This window comes from Coenobita brevimanus, chromosome 23 (assembly GCF_032717465.1).
Source record: "Coenobita brevimanus isolate Jiangsu-jjx chromosome 23, ASM3271746v2, whole genome shotgun sequence".
NCBI classification, from domain to species: domain Eukaryota; kingdom Metazoa; phylum Arthropoda; class Malacostraca; order Decapoda; family Coenobitidae; genus Coenobita; species Coenobita brevimanus.
Genome location: NC_136976.1, coordinates 71,275,788 through 71,303,438, shown reverse-complemented (window position 1 = coordinate 71,303,438; position 27,651 = coordinate 71,275,788). Strand labels below are relative to the sequence as shown.

The window sequence follows — 27,651 nt, the reverse complement described above, 5'->3', positions numbered from 1 at the left end:
ATTACTGTACTTCCTAGAAAAAGAAAGACCAACTCACGAGAGATGTCCACTCGTAAGTTAATATTTCTGCAGGAAGGACAATAGACATGGAAGAATCAACTCTCCACTCCTTGTCCTTCCTATGAGAAGAAATATGAGTTACAACGGGGAATAGATCGTATATTTATTTGAGAATGTGGCTTCCAAGGTGTGAATTGTCCTCTCTCTCTCTCTCTCTCTCTCTCTCTCTCTCTCTCTCTCTCTCTCTCCGCCGTCCTCAACACAAGGGCATTTTTTAGCCTTCAAAAATATATATTTTTTCTTTTTCTATCGTTTTCTTTTTTTTTTAACACTTCTGTGGAGTTGTCGCTGCTGAACTACTAGGATTATTCTTAACAATTTTGGCTGTAAATGTGAGAGCCTCTGTCAGTAAAGGTACTGTTACTGCTATACTCAGTCCCAAAAGTTCTGCATGTCTCCCTTTAGATCAATAAAATAATCCGGCGATGCTTATAAAAACTTGTGTTAATAGATGGATATGGGTTTAGTTGATGGAAAGTCGTGTTATTGCTGAAGCACATTTATTTACTGCTATAAACAAGAAAAACACACACGATCATATAATTTACCAATGTTAGAGGGCCAGAGAAAAGAAAAACTCACACGATCATATAATTTACTAATGTTAGAGGGCCAGAGAAAAAATATTAAGTACAAACTGTTCTGCCATATTTAAGGACAGGCTAGATACAAATATTAGCGTACTATGCTGTATATAAAAATATGGACTTAAATCACGTCGGGTTAAAAGCCTATAAACAAGCAAGAATCTTCGTCGAGTCGTGAAGGGAATATTCGCCTGTTCTGTGGTTGAGTTATAAAAGGTCTCACCACCAGCCGTAGCCTCCCTTACCAGGCGGGTACTTAGCGGGACCGGAATATGTCACTACCGGGTGGTATCCGCTGCCGTCCGCCCGGTAGGACACTTTCTGTACCCGACCGTCGGGAAGGTTCACCCAGTATCCTCCATTAACGCCTCCGTGTCCGTTACCTTTCTCGCTCTGACCGAAGTTGGTGGGACCGGCGGAGATACCGTAGTTGAAGGCATACGGGGTGGGGACCTGAGGACACCAGTGAGTCAAAATGGCTTCTGTGAAGACTTCAGTGAAGTATTAAAAAGGATCATATACATTTACTTTTAAGTTATTAAATGGTGCTACAAAAATATGCGTAATACTTACACCATATTTATATCCACCGTGTGGACCATGTCCATAGAAACCATGTCCAAATCCACCAAAGCCTGGTCCGTAGCCGCCGGGATCAGCCACAGCACCGGCCACCAGCAGACACAGCAGCAACACCTGGCACAACATAGACTTTGGTACTACTTCATCAGTATGCACAAAATACTCAATTACCTTAGCAGCATATCAGTACCAAGCAATGACATTAGAGTTCCAGATCGTTTTTGAGAGGAAGATTTCCCTGCATCCAGTTTCAGTATATTGAAATGAGCTGAGATACTACTGTATCTGGATTACTCCAAGAGCAAAGTGGCTTATATACATTCAGTCATGTTATCTCACGGTGAATAGAAATGTTAATGTATGAAATCTGTACCGCTATATACCCAAATTCGGAATAGTTGACTGTCTTAGGTGGGACTGCATGTACCGGTGATCAACAAGTACCGACAGCTTTTCATCTTCACCACAGAATGTCGTCTAATTTATGGCGGGGGTGGTTTTTAGGCCAAAGGTAATTTTAATACAGATGGCTTCACTCTTCTGGTGAAAGCAGTTCAGATATGCTATAATGGAATTACTGCATTAGTACGATAAAACACAGTGTCTGTTTATTTTCGCTAATTTCACTAAAAAATAGTTCCATTTTTACGTCAAATGTTAACCTTGTCTCGTAAGTTCGTACACCGGGTAAAACCTGTAAGTTTATGCACCTAAAGAGATCATGTTGACAACGCCGAATGCATTTTCATGGTGATTTGGAGCACGTTTTTTAATGTTCCCGGGTTGATATGTGTCTACTCGTATGTCAGCATTTTTCATGAATCCTTATAAAGCTAAGGTTAAGTTAAACAGGAGAAAAGTACTTCTGCTTGCAAATGCCTTACGAAATTATCTCCTTTTTCTTTACCTCACTTATGCTTGAGGAACGTCACCTAACCTCTTCGTGAGCACGTCTGGGTCAGCTGAATTTTCTAAGACAGTGAACACATTTTCGCTATACGATCTCGTCGCTTGAGCACAATTCACAATACTTAAGATCTCCACAAACTTACTGAAGAATACATGACTGTTGGAGCTCTTGAGGGTGAACTGACTGATGCCCTGGAAATTAAGGAGTTTTTATATTTGTAACAGCATCCTTGATCACCGTTCTATCCTTCGACAAGCAAGGTCCAGCCGTGACGGAGCAAGTTTCCCTAATGACGGCATTGCGGCTCTTTTTAAAGCAGTACCAAGTGAGCCATTGGAGACACCGCATCGAGCCAGAAGAGGGTCGTAGTCTGTCTTTCTTAGCGATTTATTTTGCGTGCTGCACCTCGGTATCAGATTGTGTGATATTAGCGCTAAATGCAGGAATGTTAAAGCCACATAAAACACATAAATAACATCATAACGAGTGAAGAGATGTACTAATCAAAATATATTGTTTAGGAAGATTTGCTACGAAGCCTCCGACGCCACTTAGAATACTGGTTCCGGAGGCTTCTCAGCATCTATTCCTTAGCGATTTATTTTCCATATAACACACTAATAATATTTTGTATGCTGTCAGTTTCGCTTTAAAATGGCTGTAGTTTGCATCAGTAACACAACACAAGGATAGTGAGGTGTGGCATGCATAAATCGCCTAGGAAGAGGGGTTACGATTTTCCAAAACCTCTAGGAATCTGGCTTTAGGACCAATATCACGAACAAACTCAACGACCAACACTCACTCCAAACTTAGATTTTAAAATGCAGGAAGGACCAGAGACATGGATGGCTTGTGCACCCTCCTTTCCTCGATCTTCCTGTACAAAGTAGTAACGTGCCTATGATAATATTCTTGTTGTTGCAAATATGAATTTTTTAAATAAATTGCTAGAGAAATGAGAGACTTCTCAATTCTTTTCCATCCTGCAAGTTTAGAAATAACTGATAAATATAGCCAAACGCCTTAATTCCGGAAGTGGCAGCTACAGTCGAATTACCTCCGTTTCTTTGTTCTCCGCTATCAGGCTGCCCTCTCCCATACTCACATCCCTTCTCTTATAGACCTCTCTTCCTACATGATAATGCAAGTCATATTTAAATATTATATCTATCTCTCTCTCTCTCTCTCTCTCTCTCTCTCTCTCTCTCTCTCTATATATATATATATATATATATATATATATATATATATATATATATATATATACACACACACACACACACACACACACACACACAAGATTCCCCGATCTGAAGTACAATATTATTATTATTCAGCTGAGAGTGAGTCGTGCCCAGAGAATGTTAATACTTTACAGACACTATTAAGCCTTTCATGGGTAGCACAGCTCTGGTATTCTCTATTCCTGGCAACACCAGCCGATATATTTCAAGCCAAGAGTGAGTCATAGGAGCCTGAGTGTTAATGTGAAAGGTTGAGTTTTTGTTACTGTTGCGCTTGAAGGAAAGCGGTACACCTTCATGTAGTGGTACCGATATAACTAGGTGATGGAGCTGCCCGGTTATATATACATGCCCTTTAAGTCCTTCCTAGCAGGGACTCTCTTAACCCTGCTTCCTAGTACCCCCGAAAGGAGAAGGAGGATGGGCTGCAGGAGAAGGTCAGCTTTAGACTGTGGTCCACTGGGTTCACATTCAGAATAGCCTGGGGTTGCAACTGCTACAACTACACCTGATCCATGATACGCAAACATTACGTTAGGCACGGATTTAACACGGTGGATGCAGGTACTCTGTATTTTTTTTCTCCTTGAGGTTATGGGCTCACAACAAGAATATGAGTATTCGGTTAACTCATCTATTTTAACCCTCTCATGATCCGGACAATTTCAGCATCCTATTCAAACTACAGCGAGTCGAAGACATGGTATACAGTCCCAGTGGACGCGGGTTTGAATCCCGGCTGCGGCACAGAACAGTTAAAGCCGCTTTGAACTTCGTTAAAGCAGATTTTCCTTGTCTACCATAAGACCCGCCGACATGTCATGAAAACACCACCGCAAATACCGGTACACCAGTCCTGGATGAGGCAGCCTTAGCATGTATTCAATATGAACTGTGGGTGTTAGCCGAAGTGGTGGCATGTGGAGGTGTATGATACGTAGGATTACTGTTGGGCCTCAGCGAACGGGCTGTTGAAGCCTGTTCCCAGAGCAGGATACATTAAAATGATCTCTCCAAAGAGCTTCAGACACCGCTCGTATGCAAACTTGGAATCAGGAGTATGGCCATGTTCTCATTGCTTTTCGACCCTTAGCCAGGCCTATTCGTCTTTTCTGTTACAGTTCATTCATTTTTCATCGTCATTTTTCTTTAATTAATGGAAACTGTTCAACTCACACTATAGGCCGTAATATTATCTTAGAGAAAAGGTGTAGACCCAAGTTTGGGATGATAATTTTTTTAACCATGTGATGATACTGTATGTTTGATCTGTCTGCATCGTCGCCTATTACACTCTGTTACGTAGAATGCAGGCTAATTACACCTGGCAATTACTACAGGTGTTCCATGAAAGAAATTAAGGGCCTCTCTACTCCTCATATTCAGTTTTAATAATACATCTTTACGTCTCGGCTGATTATTTTTTACTCTTTTCTTTCAAGGATATATGAAGCAAAAGCCAGTAGATCCCGCGTGATTCTGCCTTTGGAAACACTATGTCACTCTTTTCATATTTCTGTTATCCTGTGTCGGGAAATGTAATTCCTTCCTTTGTGAAAGAGCACTTGAAAATAAGTAAAATATGCTTAGTGTTAATATATAAATAACAGGATTGTGGGGTCTTGGATCTTTATATTTGTTCTAAGCAAGCTATTATTAACATAGCAAAAGCTGTTCAAGGTACCAAGTATATTACTAACGGTAACTAACACAGAACTGGACTCCTTCAATCTGCACTGAGGAAAAGTCATTTTCACTCAAGCGGGCAAAAAGATGAACATTCTAATACTGTACTTCGGGTAGTTGACGGATAGTGGGTATTTACATAAAAACAAACTACTCGTAAAATGAAGCTTGCAAAAATATATTTATTTTTTGTTTTGTAAACAATGAAATCATTATCATGATATTACACAGCTTGCTAAGTCTTAGTCAGATCAAAAATATCTAGAAACTGGAAAAGCAATGTCGCCGAACAGCGGAAGTTTCCTTCTGCCAGAGTGTGGTTGTGTTGCCTAGGTCTCACCACAAGCCGTAGCCTCCCTTACCAGGAGGGTACTTGGCTTTACCGGAGTAGGTCACTACCGGGTGGTAACCGCTGCCGTCCGCCCGGTAAGACACTTTCTGTACCCGACCGTCGGGAAGGTTCACCCAGTAGCCTCCGTGAACAACTCCGTGTCCGTTACCTTTCTCGCTGTGACCAAAATTGGTGGGACCGGCGGAGACACCGTAGTCGAAGGCGTACGGGGTGGGTACCTGGGGACATTATAGAGTTATCTTCAAGAAAAACTACAGCAAATACATAAACAATATAATTTGATGCAAGCATTTGCTCGATATCACAGGAATGCAGCTGATACTTACGCTGTATGATTTATATCCACCGTGTGGGCCACCATATCCATAGAAACCATGTCCAAAGCCTGGCCCGAAGCCGCCAGGATCAGCCACAGTAGCGGCCACGACCAGGCACAGCAGCAACACCTGGTAAAGAAACGGCATGCGGTGCTTATTCAAGTTATGTCAGTGGCCCAGTTCCGTCGGGTGAAAACAAACCGTCTATGGCGAGTGACGAACTAGCCTGTAATGCAGTGAATGGCTACTGGATATTTACCAAGTGCACTAATAATTCATCACTGGTCCAGGGCCACCCTTTTCAGAATGCATCATCTAGCACTAGATGGATTTCAACTGTTTCTGGGAAGCCTCAGATGTTATATGTCAGGCTGGCGGGATTTTGCATAACAACTTGACATTAAACACGCCCTTATCAAACAAACCTTTGAGAACTACAAAAGGAACTGAGTATTTATTAAACAACTCTGTGACCTCATAGTATCCCGAGATCATTACGAAGAAGGCTTAGAATAAATGCCTACCAATTGCACTAAGGCCATCACGAAAATCAGTTTTTAATCTCACAGTCCCCTCTGACAATACGACAAGAAACAGTCAAATTTACATCGAAGCTCACAACTGTACTTCTGGATGAACGAGGACATAAGGAAAACAAACTATGTAGAAGATTCTGACCGGCCCAGAAATCGAACTCGAGTCTTTCCAATCGCAGACTAGACGCGCTAATCACTACACCACCAACCCCCCAGATCGAGTCAACTTGAGGGTAAACTATACCAACTTACCGAGGAGTACATGATTCTGTGAGCTTCTGAAAATGTACTGATTGCTACTCGGCCTCCAGAGTCGTTTTATACCTGCAGGCGGATCCTAGGTGGGAATTCTAGCCTTCGGTAAGCAAGGTCTCTCGGTGACAGAGCAAATTTAGTCTTATGGAAAAAATTAAGATCGTGGTGGCTGGGCGGGCCATTAGACAAACTGGTTTCTGTCTGACGAGCCCCTCCCCTCCCCAGCTGAGAGAGAGAGAGAGAGAGAGAGAGAGAGAGAGAGAGAATATCCTCGGCTAATGCTATTAATTCTGGGTGGCTTTTTTGTACTTTTGAACATGTAAACATCCTAACCCAAGTACCATAACTAACACAATCCTGAGCAATTGCTATTCTCCTCTAAATCCTAAGAAAAGAGACACCTAAACCTTAGTAGCTGGGAAGATCTTGTTGTTGTTGTTGTTGTGGTGGTGGTGGTGGTGGTGGTGGTGGTCCCAGGTTCATCTACAAAGTGAAGCGGTGGACTGCAGGCCTAGGGTAACCATCTGTAGCTCACCATCCTCCTTTCTGGGGATAGGAACGTAGCTGAGAGGCGTTAGTATAGCCAGACAGTTGATACCCCTGGTTATATCGGTGCCACCACTTGAAGGCGTCCCTCTACAGTACCAGAGAAAGTCTTACAGCCGTATTATCAAAGCGAATTTTACAGGAAGTCTCAAATTTATGACGGTCGTGGATGCAACACCTGTAACTGTTAGATGTGATTGGCCTGCATCCCACATTACGAAGTGCAGTACGCAACGGTGGAGAAAGATCAGGTATATACGTTCTCTCATCATTACATGCTTCAGAAATTACCAACAGGAAAGGGGGAGCCTCTCAGCTTCAATAGTAGGGCTCCAGACACTTTCCTATTTATTATTTCTTTTGTCAGTGATCCCGCCACTTTTCATACTTCCATAATTCATTAATATTTCTGTCACTTTCCAGTTTAACTTTCATCAGTGCTTCTGTCACTTTCCAGTTTAACTTTCATCAGTGCTTCTGTCACTTTCCAATATAACTGTCATCAATGTTCCTATCACTTTCCAATTTACTATAACTGTCATCAATGCCCTTGTCATTTTTCCCTCCTTGCTTCCTTCTGTTATGATTTTTGACAAGGCTGCCTCGCCATTGTTCACCTGTTATTGGGAAAACTGGCCAAGGTGAACACTTATAACAAACCTTAAACTAATGTAAAGGATAAAGAAGTCTCCCTAGAAGTTAACTCTTTCGCATATCGTTTTCTTTCTAGTAATTTTTAACTTTAATATTAACTCTTAATTTGATAGTGAAATATTTGGCAACTGTATGAGCGAAGTCAAATGTATATACAAACAATCACATACACAGATAATCTAACGCATAACTCAAGCTTAGGAAAGATTATAAATATGAAACTAGTGTGATTTTTATTCCAGTATCGTGTAATCAGTAGGCTACTTAAGTCTTTAACACAGAAAAGCTCGACGTAAATGTAATCAGAAATACACAAGGTAATTATAAACTGCCCTGAAATACAGAAGAAAACTATTTGGGTTAGAAGATAATGTTGTGATAGAACGTGTGGTGAAATCCTGGTTTTTTGACAGTTTTTTGAATGAGTTAAAAGATATATTGTGAGGAAAACCAGACGGATCATCTCCCGTTTTGGATCCTGTGTTAAAATTAGGCTAGTGCTCTGATGTGAAGGAGGAGACGGAATATACGAGTAAATCTAGGCGGAAAACTTTGGTTAACATTATGACATCGTGGAAGGGCAAGTCCCGGTAGATGTGAAAAATATTTAATCACACACACACACACACACACACACACACACACTACAGTATAATGCTGGAATGAGAGTAAAGTCCGGGAAGAAAAATGGTGTATTTATGCTATTATTTCTCAAGCATTTGTATACTGTTAGGAAAAAATTAGTTGATTAATCCACTATGTCCTCTTCAAACTAAGGGCATATTCGTCACTTTCCTCCCTATTCAAAATATATTTTCTCTTCACCTTTACATTCTCAATACACGTTTTTCCATACACTTCTCCAACCACACTCATCAGGCGTTCATTCATCAGAGGGTTTTAGCGTTCATCCCTTCTCCTTACTTGTAAACACGAGTATACATATCTTCCTTACAGGTTTACAACACTCTCATTTATATCCAATCTAATCTATAGTTTCCACTGCACTACCAAATATCAATTACCTTTGTATCTATAAAAGCTGATAATCATAAAATGTTTTCATCTATCCAGTCGTCTATCCTAATGCACACCTCCCTCTCCTCTTTGTTCATTTTTGTTAATAGCTGTATGTATATCACTAGATTTTTTTATAGAGCTTGACTTAGTATATTTCAAGTGAATTAACTATCTCTCTGCCTGTCTATTATTGCCCTATGATTATCTAACTGCTCAGGGCTAGGTTACTTAATCCCAACATTTGACCCGATGCTAGCCCCTGAATGAGAGCGATAAACCCAACTTTTCCTCGGATATAAAAGTTACATTCAGTCGGAGAGCCTGAATACACTAAACCACGGGCGTCTATTTGGTTATATGGTAATCACTCAACGTACCAAATAGTTTCCTGGGCTTCGAGACATCCTTTTGGTGGTATCCTTTGTAGAGTCAGTTGGAGGTAGCCCTACATCAAGTGAGTGGATGGTGGGCACCCTCACCTGTCAGTTAGAGAGGAGTGTGAATTCTCCTCTGCCAGTGGATCTTAACGCCCTGGCACTTCTGAAGACCCACACCCACCAGCTCTGTCTTGGCTGAGGGATGGATGAAGTTCCGGGGAAGCGAACCGGGAACAATCACACAGAAAACTTTAATCGCTGAACTAACAGAAGCAGTTTTGAAAATGTCCTGAATATCCTACGTAAGAAAACATAAATAAAGATGGAAACACTCTGAGAAAAATTCCTCACTTTGTCCCTCTAAGTTGGAAAGGATCTTAACCCCTTCATTTCAAAGGCTCATTTTCCCATTAATATACTTCCTATCATTGAGCTTAGAAGAAACGTTTTGTAGTAAAGGGTTAATCAAGACCATAACCTCTCCAGTTCGAAAAGTGAATAAAATAATCTGGTGAGCTCAAAAACAGCATGAAAATAGTGTACTTCATCTGAGAGAATGTGTTAAAGGAGAGTGAGGTGTTTAATAGGAAGGGAGGCGTGTGGTGGGAGGTTGGGTCGTAACTGAGTAGAAATGCAATTTTCTGAGGAGTTTGTTTCAAGGACCATCTCTTCACAGACAGTACAGATACATCCATCACAGGTACTGCATAATGAGATCCACCATCACGAGAGATCTCAATAGTACAGTTTACATGAAGGATTTAAGCTTGTCACTCAGTGAAGAGCTACCTGAAGAGGAAAGAAGAAAATAAAAATGAGAGGAATGATGGGAGAAATAGGAGAGGAGGGCAAACAGAGAGAGAGAATGATAAAATGAGTGGGTGATGGTAGCCACCGCCTACTTGGACGGCCCTGCAGGGGTGGTTGGTGGATCTGCTCGGGCATACAGACCGGGGTTGCTCTAGTCTATAGGAACAACATGAAGGCCCAAAATAGAGATACACAAAATCTCAGGTCATTTGTCTTCGCCACGGTAACTCACAAGGTTAAAAAAAAAAAAAGAAATCCACTTGGAAAAACATAAATGATGGACAAAAGGAAGTTATACTTCATAAGCTACAATAATGTTGCAAAGGCGTCTTTATTGGCCGTGATAATGTATTAACAGTGTATAATAGCTATATTAAGCAATATACAGTACAGTACATTTATAGGAATTTTATAACGGACTGAGTAGTCTATGCACAGAGTCGGAAAAAAATTTATATACATTTATAGAGAAAGAAGCCTCAGTTGAAGACTGTAGACAATTTACAATAAGCATACTTCAGTGGCAATCTGAAAAATAAGAGAAAAAAGAAAAAGAAATAGAAAAACAACAATGTCCTATCCAGATCTGATCAGACGAAAACAAATATCAAAAAATCATCGTGGCCGGGTAGCGCTGGTTTTCTTCTACCGGGATGTCCTGAGTGTGTTGTCATGTCTCACCACCAGCCGTAACCTCCCTTGCCAGCCGGGTATTTGGCGGTACCGGCGTATGATACTACCGGGTAGTATCCACTGCCGTCCGCCCGGTAAGACACTTTTTGTACGCGACCGTCGGGAAGATTCACCCAGTATCCTCCGCTGACGCCTCCGAACCCGTTACCTTTCTCGCTCTGACCAAAGTTGGTAACGCCGGCGGAGATACCGTAGTTGAAGCCGTACGGGGTGGGGGCCTGAGGACACGAAGAGGCAAGGAATATTTTCAGCGATAGTTAAATTAATACTCCAGTGCTAATACAGCAGTCAGCTCAGCTTAAATGTATGAACACTTGTAATACTCTCTCCACTTACACTGAACTTGTAGCCGCCACCGTATCCACCACCATATCCTCCGTGGAAACCATGTCCAAAACCACCATAGCCTCCAGGATCAGCCACAGTAGCGGCCACCAGCAGGCACAAGAGGAACACCTGGTGGAGCAACGATAGTGTTACGAACATGTCTTTCAAAGTTCTCATCAGAAAGTGCCTGCGACATTGTTCCAGACAGTAAGAAAATGTCACGATAAACCTTTCTAGAGAGTATTTGTCTGTGTATACGGTGCATCGTTCTCAAAATATAAAGAGTACTTCAGCGAATTCATTTATGTAATATCAGTTTAGAACAGCCACTTCTTAAACATAATAAACATTTTTCTTGGACGCCTTTTTAATGTACTATGTATTGAACTAAGACTTGCAGAAAAATAATTGTAATGGCTTCATTACGATGTTTCATTAAATACATTTCAAGCTTACAGGGATGGCAGCTCATTCTTTTACGCTTACCTCAAATGAAGATAAGACTAACACAAGAAATTGGCTACCGGAATTGCTTTTTCATATTTTCCATATAATCCGGGTAATGAAAATTCATCTGACCTGGTTTGCTTGGATAAGGAAAGTGTTATGCAACTTCTCCCAAAGCTTTTAAGCCTCATTCAAAGGACTGGTCAGCTGAACGTTTGATGTATATAGATAGACAGCTAGGTACGTAGAAAGATATGGATATAGTTATAAATACAGATAGACAGATAGATAGATACAGATATAGATTCGATATAGATAGATAGACAGCTGGATACTGTTTGATACATGTAGTGGCTAGAGGAATAATTCAGTGGCACTTAGGTTTATAATAATATCGGTTGTAAATAATTTATGTAGATCTCGTGATGACAGCAGATTAGCAAGTATTGTAGTCCATTGTTACGAAGTATAAGTATGAAAATAATGGTGCATGTTACAGAATGCACAAGCAGATCTGAGCCTAAATTAAGAATAATGTGTTCAACTTGGCTTAAACCACAGGTTAGTTCAATTTAAGATTATTGATCATCACTTGCATCATTGATGCAAATAAATATCTTGGTCCAGACGGAAATATTATGCCTAGGGAAATCTGTAGCACTGAATCTTTTTTGTGATGGCAGTCCACAATGATGAGCCGTTCACTGACTTACTGAGGAATACATGTCTGTGAGTTGCTGAGGATGGACTGACTGATGTCCGGCATCCAGCAAGGCTTTATACCTGCAGGTGGATCCTCGGTCACTAATCTGACCTTCGGCACGCGAGAACCCACCGTGACGGAGCAAATTGTTTAGGGAAGAACTGAGCCTCATTGTGACGCAGTACTGAGTCTTCAAGTCCTAGGAGCCGAGTCCACCATAACTCCTTCACTCTGATGACGCATTTTTTGTCTTTCTGTCCTTCTTCTTGTATTTTCTTTCCACTGTCAGACGACTGTATTAAGCCTTAGAGAGACTTCGAAATTTTCCTTTCTGCTGCCAAACGATTATACTAAGCTTAACGAGGACTTTCTGAACTGGGGTGGTTAGACACAGCCCTCATAACTCCTTCAATGCAAGAGACTTTTCCTAAGCTAAAATATAGTTATCTAACGTCAACAACAATAAAATGATAAAGATGTCTCAGGGTACAAGGGGTGAAGCCTGTATATGTATTCCAAGTAACATGACTACACCACTTTTGATGCATGATTCCTGTTTACCTTGCAACTGGAAAAAAAAAAAAATGTGACTAGTAACAGGCGATTCCATATGTGTACCACTGTCATGATGAAGTTTGGCGGCACAGACTGAGTTTCTTGCAATATTAGAGGATCTAGATACATGATTTTACAAGACTTTATTTTTCTCTATCTTAGGCCACTCGGAAACATCAGTAGCTTGTGTGATTGATCGTTTTTATCGTCTGTGGAACTAATTAGATTCATGCACGCGATGGAATTAGCAGGTTTTGTTAATTCCGTGGTGATTTTAAACGAGATATTCCCACACAAAGCTCTTTATCTATCTATCTATCAATCTTTAGCCAGACTTCTTAATCCCGTAAGGGGTGGCCACAAACAAATAGCCCCCATGTCGTCCTGTCCCCTGACATTTCGCTACCCTCCTCCCAGCTCACACCCCTCTCTCTCATATACTTTCAAAACTTTCTCAAAACTCTCTCAAAACTTTCAATCTCCTGTAATAGAATACTAGAATTGTCCCAACTCTGAGCGGGCAAATTATGACGGTATCACTGTTCAGGCCTCTATGACTCGTCTCAGCTGAATAAAATCGTCTGGCTCCAGCTGCAGTAACATAGTCTCGAGGGGATAATGAGAGGGATAATCCACCATGCTTTGCTTCTAAGGTTATTGTTATATCGTCATTGGCCCATATTCTCGTCGGTTTAGGAAGCTCCCTAACACCTTTCTTTGTGATTTATTTTTGGATATGGCTGGCTAATATCCGTTGGTACGTTATTTATACAGAGTATGGCGATACTGGAAGCATTTATGTACCCAAGAAGTGGACAGTAAAGTTTAATAAGCGAAATAAGCAGTCTTTCTAACAGATTCAACTTACTGACCCAGAGCCGTAATCTAGGCTAGTATAGAAGGCCTCGTAACAACCTTTTTTTTAGCATTTGTTTTGCGTATTACACCTGAGCGTTCTTGCTGTATACTGTTCATCATGAACATATAAGACGATGTTTGGATGTAGAGTGCAGTATAAACAGCTAAAAAAAAAAAATGTGCAGTGTAAGTCGCTAAGGAAGAGGTGCTACGAAGATGCCTGTACTGTCTAGAATATGGCTTTGCAAAGAATATCGTTGCCTTAATGACCTTCGTGTTGTCGATAGGAATTTTTCTAAGACATCCTCTTCATCTGTTTTTCTTCTCTTCTTCTTCTTCTCCTCCTCCTCTTCCTCCTCCTCCTCCTCCTCCTCCTCCTCTTCCTCTTCTTCTTCTTCTTCTCCCTCTTCTTCCTCCTTCTCCTCATCATCATCTTCTTCTGTACCCTTCACTATTTGAGTACTTACTTCACCCTTAACCACACTAACTTCACTACTCCATACTTCAATTTCAACAAATTCTCAGACATTCTTCATATTCCCCTCCACTCCTAATTTGTGTGGCTTCATTTCTCTTGTTCCTCACGTATTCTTTCCGTCAATAGTCCACCATGCAGTGATTTGCTGCTTTCCTTATATTACAGTCTGGAATATACAGTGCTCAATTCAGGAAAGTACCCCGAGAGTAGAGATTTTAAAACAGTTATTATCATTCCTTTTGAGACAGGTAGGAATCAAGAAAAATATATTCTCTCAACAGTCATAAAAATAGTTATCAGTTCACCTCCTCCAGCCACACACACACACACACACACACACACACACACACACACACACACACACACACATACAGATAAGTAAATTTCGAATGACAGCTTCAGACTGATTGATGCTTCGGTTTTTCCTCAGTCTTCAACAGTTAATGAAAATCACATTATTATACCTCGAGTTGTTATAGAAATTGAACAGTTACTTTAAATATTATTATTATGGTTGGATATTACAAACTCAAGATCATAATGAATAAAATACCATAATACAGATTGTAAGAGGTATTCCAGTACCGGTAACCCTCACGAAGCTAGCAAAACGCTCAAAAAATAAAATCGAATGAGGAAAATATTTGATATATGCCATTCTGGATACACTGCAGGCATAAATATGGAAATGCATTGTTGGTTGCAGTATATCTTTATTTGGTGTAACACTGGGGTAATGAACAACACAAGCCATAATCATACACATCAACAAAGGGCCTCAGATTATACTATAAGCAAACTCCTCTCATTGTTCTGCTGCAGTCTAAGGAAAAAACTATACAATACAGAAAGCGTAACTAAAAGGTCAATGGCACGTCCTATTCAAGCCAGATCATAGCATAATAAATATACAAGCGAGCAACGTCGCCAAGCAGCGATGATGTGCTTCTACGGCAGAGTCGTTGCGTTACCGATGTCTCACCACCAGCCGTAGCCTCCCTTGCCAGCCGGGTATTTGGCGGTACCTGCGTATGACACTACCGGGTAGTATCCACTGCCATCCGCCCGGTAAGACACTTTCTGCACCCTACCGTCGGGAAGGTTCACCCAGTATCCTCCGCTGACGCCTCCGAGTCCGTTACCTTTCTCGCTCTGACCAAAGTTGGTAACGCCGGCGGAGATACCGTAGTTGAAGCCGTAAGGGGTGGGGGCCTGAGGACAAGAAAAGGCATAAGATTACATCAAGTGAAAGTCATGTGAATCAATGAAAGCTGATATGACAGTTAATTTGCAGTATGAGGACGTTTGCTGTGCTGTACTTACACTGTATTTATGGCCGCCACCATATCCTCCGTGGAAACCATGTCCAAAACCACCATAGCCTCCAGGATCAGCCGCAGTAGCGGCCACCAGCAGGCACAGCAGGAACACCTATCAAAGAAGTAGTTAATACAAATGCGTCATTAGAAATATTTTATCACACGCCATTTTGGAAAAATTATTAATGGCGTACAGCAATTTTCAAGTATAGTGGAACTTTTCTCTACAGTCATGTGTTATAACTTACTGAGCTAATCACATGACACACACGTTATTAACTAAAGCCAGAGGATCATTACTTCATTATTCGCTATATTTTTCCATTTTTCCTTACAATATTTTCCATGCATTTGAATGTTAGGCACTTTATTCGTAAGCTCGCAGGATTGTAATGATATGCTCAGACGCATCAAATCATACAGTTTCCTCTCCTGTTGATAATTTACAGTAGGCTCGAGAGATTGCTGGGTCATCACTAATTACATGACAGTGGTAAATGATACCTTACACAATATTCCAGTTACACGGGATGCATTATTCTGAAATTAGCCGTTTCACGGAGCATACCTTTTAAATCCCTCTCATATTAACATATCTGGAATGAGTCCAATATTATGAGCGAACTACAATTAGGAAAAAAATGATCCAATACTTTGTGCATCACTTCGAGTTAGGCAAACATAATCTTCAGTGGAAACTTGGAGAATTCTTTTTCTTGTAGTCAAATACTGATTTGAGACAATATTTGGTCTTGCTCTGAGTACTTAAGCTAAGTAGTGTTTGGTCAGTAACAGCTAGATATACACACAACCAGTTTTAAATAAAAGGAAAGACACTGTTTCCATTGATCTCCTTCCTTATTGCAGTCCACAGTAATGAGACTTTAGGCTTCACAACTTACTGAGGAATACATGTTTGTGAGTTGCCGAGGATGGACTGACTACTGCCCGGCATCCAGCAAGGCTTTATACGTGTATGTGGATCCTCCGTCACCAATTTGACCTTCGGCATGCAAGGACCCACCGTGACGAGCAAGTTTGTTTAGGGAAGAAATGAGCTTCGCTGTGACGCAATACTGAATGTGTCTTCACTGCCGCGGTTTCAAGCCTTGAAAGAAAGGCGATCTTTGGTCTGTGTTTTCTTGTCATGAACATGAATAGAAATGTTTAATGTATTGCTTTTTGTTCAGATTATCTGGCATTTAAATATATGAGAACTCGTTCTTACCATATTACATAAATATACAGTACGGATATTACCCCATCAGGAGTGGGGAGCCAGATTACTTAGTTTGGATATATAGGGTGATGGTAACCTCTGACCGGTCTGGGACCCTCATCTCATATTTGTTGCATATTACCTTTTAGCCGCCATTCGGTTACACATTTTACATAGTTGATAAGATTATCTCATCTCTCCGGTGTTCATATGCTTATCTTCCATCATCACTGCAACTTGACATTGTTTGAATCATTACTGCAACATAAATATCCAGCCGTAGTTTGCGTCCGCCTTCCAAACATCGTCTGATCACTAAATCATCCATCATTTATCTGGCTACCTCATCTCTTTCCGGTGTTCATCTGGGATATCACTTATAAAAGATCTTTCCATGATAAACAAGTCTCTGTAAAAGTTAAATTAAATCTTAAGCAGATTTATTTAGCGAACTTTTACGCTTTCATATTCATTCTAGTTTGGCTGTGTAATTATTGGTCGCTGTGTGAGTGAAGAAAAAAGTGCAATTGAGCAGATTTGTACACGACCTAAGCTCAAAAAGGCTTGTAAACACGGTCCTTAGTTGGCGTACTCACTTACCCTACACTGTCTGCACTATTATTACATCATCCTCTATTTTACTATGTCCGTTTCATGACCTTCCCGGCACCATTTATCTACTTATTCCATTACCTTTGTACGTTGATTTAGGTAAGCCATTCCTTTTCTGAATTCATTTAGGTTGTCCTCCTGCGTTACCCTATACTCTTTATGCATCAATTGCCCTCTCATGGTTGGGTCTCTGCTACGTCATTCCAACGAACGCCAGACGATTTTCTTTAACTTTGTACCACGGGAACCCGAGAGCATTGATACTGTCGATAATAATTCTGTAATGGTCGGGACAACTCTATTCCTGTTAACATCAGACGATTTTATTTAACTGAGTGGGTCATCTGAGTCTGAGCGTTAATACATCACCATTCTCCATTCCTTTCTGTTTAACGTCATACGCAGTTATTTGGGTATTTAGCTTGAAGGGGAAAAAAGTACAGACAGGAGTAGGATTACACTCAAAGCAGAGGCCATCACACTAAATGGGCTAATGGGGATAGCTTTCAACTCCTCATGGGGAGAAGTCATTCCTGATCTGCATAAAACAAGCAAGGCGTCACTGGAGAAACGAGTAGCTAATGCCTCTATCAACATTCATCCCTTGGCATTACCTACAGTCTAATTCATTAACAATTATGGTTCGTTCACCTTATTTTGTCTGGGATTTTTTGTCTTTTTCAAGACTTTTTCACGTAGTTCAGTGGCGAAACAGAACAATACAACTGTTGTACATCCTTTCCATGGCACTACTACGCCAGTAATATATTCTGGTGTTAACCCATTGGCGCCCAGCGTCCAATATAATGGATGGAACTGGGCATTTTCAAAATTTATTTAAAAAGGAAGCCCCGGGGTAGGCCCCTATGAGCTTCGCGACTATGAGCCGATAGACGGAGGGTGGTACACTTAGTACCCGTCCAGCAAAATCCCCCGCACAGGAACTCTGGCCACTAAAGGGTTAATCTCTTGTTACAACTCAGTATTCAAAACAGATGGTACTTTTAGGCCAAGTTAGAGTGAATTGAGTATAACCCTTGCCTTTCTTTTCCATCCTTCACTTTAATCAACCCCTGCATTTTTAGGAATGTCCTCTAAGTTAAGTAAAAGCATCTATCTTTAGCCAGAACAAAATTACGTGATCTTAGAGTCTATTGAAAAGAGTCCTTACGCTAACTAAGCTGCAATATTAGTTTTGTTAACTTGCACGCCTCTTATGTACCCAACCATCCGATGCATTTCTTCTGGGTTAAATTATGTGCTCTCTATCCCAGACAATTGGTACATGTCTTGGGTATAACATTAGAAAGCCTGATATATACAACATGTTAACACTTAATAAGAGCCGTCAACCCTCAAAAGTGTTTTGTGTACTATAAATTACATTTATCAGTTGCAGGCTGCATTTTTTCCATACCTGTAACGCAGTTTCAAGGGCGAACCCTGATGTAATACACTTCTGTCTGTTGCAGCCCACATATACTCAATGTTCATCGTGGAAGGCCGCAGCAAGAAACTCTTAGTCTCTTCTGGAATATAGTCATCACTCCCTCCCTCCACATCTACGTGTCTTCATAAACCCGAGTAATCGGATTATAGATAAATAGATAGATAGATAGATAGATAGATATAAACATATAATGTTTTTATTCTTGTTGGCTCCAGACGAGTTCTTAACTTCAGTATACAGAATTCTTTTCGAACAAGAAGGGTTAAATATAGCCTCCATTTATCTCTTTCATTATACTGGCCTTTCCAGGGTTGAATGAAATAGACTGGAAGCAGCAAAACTGAAACAGAAAGTACATCATTGCACAAAGGGATTGAACAAACAAGTACTTGATACTGACTACACTGGAGTGTATTGTGAAATTTATTCATATTCTTGAGGCAATATATTCACTTAAGAAAACACTCCCTTTCCTAAATGAAAGGTAATGTAACGTCTATTAACAGTTTATAAAATAAATCACGCATAATTAATGGTCCTAGTTACCACTTCACAGCCATTACGCTGTTTTTAAGAAATCCTTTAACCCTTTCAGTGCGAGGGTTCCCTTTTAAGCTATATGAAATTAATTTTCAGATTCTAGAATAAGGCAAATTTCTAAGGCTGAAGACAGCTAAGAACCTAAAGTAATGCTTTATCACTCTGATTTGAATTATGAAACTTACACCCCATTTAATCATCCTCACCTTCCTTTTTTAAATTATTCCAGCTGTTAGTCCAAGACTCGATATTTTCCTAGAAAAAGCCCGCTCTATATATTTTTCGTATTTCCAGAGAGATTACAGGCATATATCAGTAAAGGGCTACAGTGGTTTTGCGGAAATGTCTATATTTGCTATAAATATACAGTAATGGTAAATATGGACCTTATACAAACAAGAGTATGGGAACCATATCTAAACACCTACAAGGAGCCTCAGAATGAAGCTTAAGACAGAATTCCTAACAGAGTTTTGTGACAATCTATACAGAAAACCACGAAATAAAGAAATCTTTAGATATTAATTGCACATCCAATCTAAGCCACACCAGAAGAAAAGAACATAAATATATACAGGATCATCTAGGTCGATCAGCGATGATGTGCTTCTCCGGAAGAGTCGTTGTGGTACCAAAGTCTCACCACCAGCCGTAGCCTCCCTTGCCAGCCGGGTATTTGGCAGTACCGGCGTATGACACTACCGGGTAGTATCCACTGCCGTCCGCCCGGTAAGAAACCTTCTGTACCCGACCGTCGGGAAGATTCACCCAGTATCCTCCGCTGACGCCTCCGAATCCGTTACCTTTCTCGCTCTGACCAAAGTTGGTAACGCCAGCGGAGACGCCGTAGTTGAAGCCGTACGGGGTGGGTACCTGAGGACATGGACAACACGAGATGTGAAAGCCAACTGAATCAAAAGTATATGTATGATATAACAGTTAATTTGTAACATAAGTGCATTTGCTATGCTGTACTTACACTGTATTTATATCCACCATATGCACCACCATATCCTCCGTGGAAACCATGTCCAAAACCACCATAGCCTCCAGGATCAGCCATAGTAGCGGCCACGAGCAGGTATAGCAGGAACATCTGCAAAATTTGTGACTTGGAACAAGTACATCACTTATTGTTTGTCGTAAATGATCATTCGTGATAATACTGTACTTCATTGCATACAACCTCTGTACTTATCAGGAAGCTACAATAATCTGAAATGTGTTAATCCCAGCCACGTGGATCATGGTAGAAAAGGACACATTTTACTTATAATACCCTTGGGAAAGTTTTCTTTTAAACACTGTTTATTCACAAGTGGGCAGGTTGGCTAAGACTTTCACAGACCCATACCGGACGCATCAGAAAACAATGTAAGTTCCCTTCATCCACTTATTTTGGGATTATTTTGCCAAAGTGATACCTCCTTTTAGAGCCCCTTACTGAACTTACTGTTACTGAATGTAGAATTTTACGAAGATTATTCTTCGCTCGGTGTGCAAATTGTGAGGGACTAAATTGATGAGTATGATTGTACTTCCATTCATATAAGTGCTTATTGAAGAAAGATCTAATACGGATTTCTTTTTTTTCTTTTTTTTTTTTCTGAGAAAACACATCTATCACCAATCCTATATCTTGCTGACATCCTCAGTGACGAACTGTTAAAACCACTTACTGAGGAATACATGTTTGTGAGTTTCAGAGGATGAACTGACTGCTGCCCGGCATACAGCAAGGCTTTATATCTGTAGGTGGATCCTCGGTCACCAACCTGACCTTCGACATGCATGGACCCACCGTGACGGAGCAAGTTTCTTTAGAGACGAAGTGAAGCTCACCGTGACGCAGTACTGACCGAGTCTTCACAGGAGCCGCTTCAGAAATGAACTGACCTTCTGCCTGTCGTTAAATTTCAAGGGACATGAATAAAAGTAATCTCAATGCATTGTTTTGTATCGGTTGGCATACTATTCAGTCCAGGTAAACAATACAATAGAACACTGGTACATCGACGCACCTGAGAAAATGCTGACATCCTTTTAAAAGTCCATGTTTGTGGAATTTTATGAGGCAAGAAGCGATTACCTGCCTTGCATGGGACGAGTTTGATGTCATTTTATGAAGGCCTTTGACCAATACCAAAACTATTTATCTGATATCTTCGTCCTTCTAAAAGTAAAGCAGGATGTACAATAGCTCGTGTGGTTATATGTTGTCTGGTCAGAGAGAATAAAATGATATGCAGTCAGGCAACATGCAGGTGATTTCCGTAATTCAAGGAGTTAAATCATACATACTCATTTCATGGAGTATACGTGAGGAATTTAACTTATTCCGTGATATAATATTGCTGTATACGTTATGAGAATCCACTCCTAAGCCAGAAGTGTTATAGTATTAGGTATTGGGTACTGGTATGCATTTCCTCCTTCCATTGCAGAGGGCTTTCTCTGTTCTTTAACCCGTTCCTTATGATGGCGTCCTACTTGAGCTGAAATGTCTTGAGGTAGCAATAATAAAAATGAGAATAGTGATAGCAGTGAAAAGGTTATTATTGTTATTATTATTATTGTTATTATTATTATTATTATTATTATTATTATTATTATTATTATTATTGTAGTTAGAGAGATTCTTCATGAGCTGATTAAAATCCTCCACAGGCAATAAGAAACAATTTAAAAGACATCATTGCACTCAATGGGTTAATAATTTCTTGTCTACTTAGTGATTCAGTAAAGCTGTACCAAGTTTAACTAGACGAACTACGGCATGAAATTGTCTTCAGGTTCTACGGTATAGTCTGTCCAATTTAATTTGGCCTAAAATTTCGACCTCTTCAACCTCTTCAAAATATGGCGAAAAAAAAAAATGGAGGAATGCAGAATCGCAGTATTGTCTTACTCTGCCTCTGAATTTCGGGGAGTGTGATGACAAAGGACGAAAATCTCAGCCAAGTAAAGATGGACGTATAGAAATGGTGCCAAGGGTCATTGTTATCACTTTCATGCCCGCAGCCCTTCGCCAGCCATCTTATCATCCTTATCATGGTGCGAAACGTTTCATCAGTTTCAGACTTTTACCCACTGTCATCATCATCATCATCATCATTACCCTGAGCCTTTTTCCACTAATATTTATCTGCCTTCTTTGTCATCCCTGAAATATTGGCCATCCTTTCAACATCCAAGTTTCCATACGATGTATCAACATCATCATCATCATCTTCAACATCCCACCTCTGTTTTTCAATGAGAGTGCATATGTCATCTTTTCTCCTCTAACAAATTTTACATCTTTTCATCACCTGCCTCCCATCATCACCACCACCATCATCATCATCATCATCATCATCATCTCAGCATAGATTTGGAGAGATTCAAAACGGACAGAGAGAGAGAGAGAGAGAGAGAAGAACTAGACTTGCCATTGAGTTTCCAGCGATATGGGCCATGCAGCTATCAAGTATCCTCATGGTTACTTTCCTACTCTCCGCTTTTCATTTCGTTACTCCATTACCACCACTTCACTTGATCTGTTGCGGTATTCCAGTTCCTTCCTATGTCACTCTGGTTAATCTGGGTAGTATTCTGAATGATAATGGAAATTTAGTAACACCTCTTCCTCAGCTATTTACTCCACACATTGCACCTCAGTAACCTCGTGCAGGCTTCTGATGCAAATTAGGTTCATATATACGTAAACACAAGATAATAAACTTACAATACTGAAAATAAATAGATAAGGATGAGGTGCTACGAAGACTTATATGCACTTGGACTACAATCCTCTATCACTCTCCACGTCTGACACCATAGTTCCAACACCTTCCCTCCCACTTCCATCCAGTACATTGCCCACTGCACCACCTCCTGCATCCTATAGGTAGCCTCTCGTACCACTGAAAACACTTGATTTGTTAGTGCTTTTATACATTACCCTGTCTTTAATTCATTACTTATTATTTTCATTTTTTTTTTCACAACTTAGAAACTATACAAACAGTCTCATCTACTGGCGCGCGCATACGCACTGTATCTATCTATCCACCTGTCGAGAGAGAGAGAGAGAGAGAGAGAGAGAAAGAGAGAGGAGGAGGAGGAGGAGGAGAAGGAGGAGGAGGAGGAGGAGGAGGAGGAGGAAGACAGTCCTCCATCATGGCCCGTAAAACACGGCTTGAACATGTATACAAGAGTAACCCATTCTTATCAGCCGCGTGGAAGCTGGCCGTCAGTATACATACATACATAAATACATACACATACAGGACATGCAATGGTTCGTAGTAAAAGATAGCAGTAACAACAGATAGCATCTTTATTTTCTTGTGTTTATGCAGTAATGGCAAATAGGGAATTTAACAATTAAAATACTGTGGCTAACGTATTCAAACATCAAACACCCACCATAATCATTTGCAGTGCATTCTGATATATATGAAACAAAATCTTGCAGATGGATGGCACGTCCTATCCAAACCAGCCTAGGATAACAAAAATATAAGGAAGGAAACAGCCCAGCAACTAAGGTTTCCTTCTCCTGGAAAGTCTGAGTGTGCTGTCGATGTCTCACCACCATCCGTAGCCTCCCTTGCCAGCCGGGTACTTGGCGGTACCAGCGTATGACACTACCGGGTAGTATCCACTGCCGTCCGCCCGGTAAGACACTTTCTGTACCCTACCGTCGGGAAGGTTCACCCAATATCCTCCGCTGACGCCTCCGAATCCGTTACCTTTCTCGCTCTGACCGAAGTTGGTAACGCCGGCGGAGACGCCGTAGTTGAAACCGTACGGGGTGGGGGCCTGAGGACATGAAGGAGGAAATATTGTCTTCCGTGAATGCTATGTGAATACACTAAATAGTGATATAGCAATCAGTTCAGGTTTTCCATATGTACATGCGTAATACTGTACATACGCTATACTTATATCCGCCATATCCACCACCATGTCCTCCGTAGAAACCATGTCCACCACCGTAGCCGCCAGGGATGGCCACGCTTGAGCCGACCAGCAGGCACAACAGTAACATCTGGACATTTGACATTTGGTTAAATCTTTACACTAGCAATTCTTTGCAGTAATATAAGTAAAATAAAAATGTGGCAATATGATTTTCACCTACTTAGACCTCTAATCTTTAAAATGCAGTGTCTAGACTTGTCAAATCGCTGGACCCTTAATTTTGTTCACTCTTGCTTGATTTTCTTTCAGTAGGAAGGTTTTGAAAAGTTCGCAGCCTTTGGTGCCCTTTCCTTGCCTAATATGCACATGCTTCCTATAAAAAAAAAAAAAAAAAAGACAACAGGTTAAGAAAAAATTTTTACAGCTAAATCTAGAGCACACTGTACAAGGAAGTGCCTCATTACTGTGATGTACATGTTGTAAATTACGTGCAATCGCGGAACACTGTAATCTCCTTTGAAATCTTATTGCAACTTACAGAACAGTGCATCATTGTGGCTCCTGAAGATGAACTGACATCTTCGTGTCACCGGGTGAGTCTTTATACCTGCCGGCCATATGACCTTCGCCTGCCAAGGTCGCCGCACCGTGACCTGGCAAATTTGATCTCAGAGGAAGTGATGCTCATTGTAACGCGATACTGGACACCCCAACGCAACGCCTGCCTACTTGATTTCTACTAATTAACTAATTTTGCAAAATGATGGGGCCTCATTATTTTATTCCTCCAAGCCTCACGCGTTATATACAGATCAGGACATACCCCTTACAGTTAAAATTTATAAGCATTCCCTTGTAAATTCATCATTAACCCCTACACCCCGGTTACTCCTAATTCTTATCACCCATAATGGAAAACCACTCGAACAGAAATGGCTGTCACTTCATTTGCTGATAATCTGATATATATTTACGATCTCTTTTATAACGAAGTATTTTGTTTCTTGAGGATCGGGAACAGGATGGGAGGTATATGAATGAGGGTGAAGTGAGTTAGAGGCAGGGCAGCGTGATGGTGGAGGACAGGATGCCGTGACTGATTTGTTTGTGGGCACCCCTTCCTGAATAACTGACTGCGTATATGAGTGTATTTGTCTGTCTGTCTATCTATCTATCCTATCGAGAGAGAGAGAGAGAGAGAGAGAAACTGTCATACTACTATAACCGATTACTACAGAAGTGACTCGTATTTGATCACCCTGTTAATTACACGTGAGTTCTCTGATACTGTACCATTCCCCTCTCCTGTAAATCGTGCGGTCGCCTGGTGGTTTAGCGGTAGGAGCTCCCCAATTGGAGTGAGAGCAACGCATAAGTTCGATCTCCAAGTGGCGACTGGAGGTGTATCGATCACATAATGCGATCAAGGGAAGTAGATCGGTCATCTGCCCTTAAATGTACTGAACTGTGATAGCCTAGCCTCGTATCCCTACTTCTCGAGGAGGGTAATAGGGGATTGGCTGTCTCTCTCTCTCTCTCTCTCTCTCTCTCTCTCTGCTCATATTCTCGTGAAGCTCACATAAGCAAGAAATTAACTGTCTTACTTCTGCCTGTGCCCCCCGACACTGCATCTCTCATCCATGCTCAGTGCTGAGTTGATTATAAGTGTTGGCGATTGTTTGAGTATGGCGGTCAGTACTTACTTCTAATAATGAAAGTGCTCTATAAATTGGTTTGCATTAAAGGTAAAATTACATAAAGGGCACTGGGATACTTGTGACTCAGGAAATTTATATTACTGAATTTGCTCTTCTCTGTTATTTCATATCATATGTTGTTCTTCCTTAACCAGGGTCTGTCTGGCCTAGCAGACCCGTCGACTACAGATAAACAACTGCTACTGTGTAGCTATCGTACAAGTACACTACAATGCAGTACATACACCATGTAGGGAACCGGCGCCCATTTGTGGTAGACATCTCTCCAGGATCGGACCAGGGTCCTTCCCCACGGCGCGGGGCAGAGAAATATGAGGATTGGCTTCTGGGCGGACACCGTAGCTGCTTTGCTCCACCCAAGGTACATTGCGCCACCACGTGTAGGCTCCTCATCAGAGCCTTAAACTGTATGTAAAGCCGTGTAATAGAAAAATTGCATCATGTAATAAATACAGCTTGTCTCGGAGGTACAGTATAAAGCAAGTGAACTGTTAATGGTGGATCACATGTCGGCTGCAATTGAGAAATTCTGGAAGCTCTGAAATTGAAAACAATAAAACAGAACCTCAATTGCAGTGTCATTGTACACAAACAGCACACTTCAGTACAGTTGTTTATTCTACACACAACACTGCAAGGCAAAATAAATATGTATAATGGGCAGAGGCATTTACGGATACGCTGTTCAAACTGGTTCATTTATAGTACGTTCTTAACTCTTGATTTTCTAATATGGACTGTTCTTGCTAGGAGGAAGTTATATCCCTTTTACTCTTTCTGACTCGTCACATTTCGTTATAATCACTGCTCCTCAGCAAGCTAACACATCTATGCATATTACTCGTTGTTCAGCGAAAGTGCACACACAGAAACCAATCACAATCCCCGCAAACAATCATCCAGTACAGAAAACATTTAAGGAATAGTATCTTCGCCACCTCCATGGAACTTACATGAAGTGTGGAAAAACTGACGTGGCAGTAAATATCGGTTTTAATAGGGCTAGGTCAAATGTGCTTTTCTTCACTATTATGTTAAATAAGTAAGGTTGGCTTTGAGTGACTTATTTTTCTATGTTCTGGAGATCTGAGAATTTAGCGCCACGTCCAGAAATTTGCATGATGAGAGCAGGTGTGTCGCCCATACCCAACCAGCAGACCTAAGCTAACAGTGAAGAAAAGTTACTGTGATCTGATTCTACTCAAACCCATATTTATCGCCATATCGCTTATTTCCTCATAATACGTAAAGTCGGCGGGTCATCATTTTCGTCCGTGGAGAGCGTGCCGGCGATATAACTCCATAAGCCAGGATCTTCAGAGTCATCCACCCAAGACCACTCGTAGATCTATAAAAACGTCTTCCCGCAAAGCTGCCAAGAGTCCCATGATAATATCCACCTACATACCAGTCGTCAGTGAAGCTATCCACCCGAGAGAACACAAAGGTCTCCAGTAATGTAATCCTGTGCTTGATTGCAGGTGTGAATGTGATGTGAGAATCTTTAGGTTGGAATTCAGAGCAACAGTTTATCTTTGTACATCCACAGCAAAAGTTAACAGAGGTCTTCACTAATAATGTGCCCTGCCTCCCGTATTTCTCATTCCTCCCCAAACGACAGAGAGAATCCTTTCTATACTCCTCTGCTGTCTGCTTCATATTGTTCTCACATGAAAATATGTTACATAAAACCTCCTCTTGCCTTTGCCGCCAAAGAAGTGTCTGCGCACTGCTACTCACGCCTGTACGTACAGACAAGAAAAAAAAAAATGCGATACCCGGTAGTCTCCCTGTCTTCAAACCGGCTGCTGCTTCAGAATGTAATATCATATAATTCCAGTGTTGTGATAATAGTTTAAACCTTTCACTGCTTGTCACATGTGGA

General features: G+C 40.9%; 6 protein-coding genes across 6 annotated transcripts; all 6 read right to left on the bottom strand.

Moving 5' to 3' along the window:
* Positions 1 to 866: 866 nt before the first annotated feature.
* Positions 867 to 1,355, bottom strand: LOC145392752 (pro-resilin-like). Its single transcript, XM_080267047.1, has 2 exons — positions 1,221 to 1,355; positions 867 to 1,100 (listed from the first exon to the last, which is right to left on the bottom strand). Exons 1-2 carry the CDS (start codon positions 1,353 to 1,355, stop codon positions 867 to 869), a joined length of 369 nt encoding a protein of 122 aa, XP_080123173.1.
* Positions 1,356 to 5,408: 4,053 nt separating this feature from the next.
* On the bottom strand, positions 5,409 to 6,541 carry LOC145392751 (pro-resilin-like). Its single transcript, XM_080267046.1, has 3 exons — positions 6,530 to 6,541; positions 5,751 to 5,870; positions 5,409 to 5,642 (listed from the first exon to the last, which is right to left on the bottom strand). Exons 1-3 carry the CDS (start codon positions 6,539 to 6,541, stop codon positions 5,409 to 5,411), a joined length of 366 nt encoding a protein of 121 aa, XP_080123172.1.
* A 4,075-nt stretch (positions 6,542 to 10,616) lies between these two features.
* LOC145392750 (uncharacterized) lies at positions 10,617 to 11,118 on the bottom strand. Its single transcript, XM_080267045.1, has 2 exons — positions 10,969 to 11,118; positions 10,617 to 10,850 (listed from the first exon to the last, which is right to left on the bottom strand). The coding sequence occupies exons 1-2, from the start codon at positions 11,116 to 11,118 to the stop codon at positions 10,617 to 10,619; spliced, it is 384 nt and encodes a 127-aa protein (XP_080123171.1).
* A 3,860-nt stretch (positions 11,119 to 14,978) lies between these two features.
* On the bottom strand, positions 14,979 to 16,233 carry LOC145392748 (pro-resilin-like). The gene is made up of 3 exons (XM_080267044.1): positions 16,222 to 16,233; positions 15,324 to 15,431; positions 14,979 to 15,212 (listed from the first exon to the last, which is right to left on the bottom strand). Exons 1-3 carry the CDS (start codon positions 16,231 to 16,233, stop codon positions 14,979 to 14,981), a joined length of 354 nt encoding a protein of 117 aa, XP_080123170.1.
* A 3,546-nt stretch (positions 16,234 to 19,779) lies between these two features.
* LOC145392747 (uncharacterized) lies at positions 19,780 to 22,619 on the bottom strand. Its single transcript, XM_080267043.1, has 4 exons — positions 22,572 to 22,619; positions 20,921 to 21,043; positions 20,120 to 20,236; positions 19,780 to 20,013 (listed from the first exon to the last, which is right to left on the bottom strand). The coding sequence occupies exons 1-4, from the start codon at positions 22,617 to 22,619 to the stop codon at positions 19,780 to 19,782; spliced, it is 522 nt and encodes a 173-aa protein (XP_080123169.1).
* A 1,093-nt stretch (positions 22,620 to 23,712) lies between these two features.
* On the bottom strand, positions 23,713 to 24,736 carry LOC145392746 (uncharacterized). Its single transcript, XM_080267042.1, has 3 exons — positions 24,656 to 24,736; positions 24,062 to 24,175; positions 23,713 to 23,946 (listed from the first exon to the last, which is right to left on the bottom strand). The coding sequence occupies exons 1-3, from the start codon at positions 24,734 to 24,736 to the stop codon at positions 23,713 to 23,715; spliced, it is 429 nt and encodes a 142-aa protein (XP_080123168.1).
* Between the last annotated feature and the right edge of the window lie 2,915 nt (positions 24,737 to 27,651).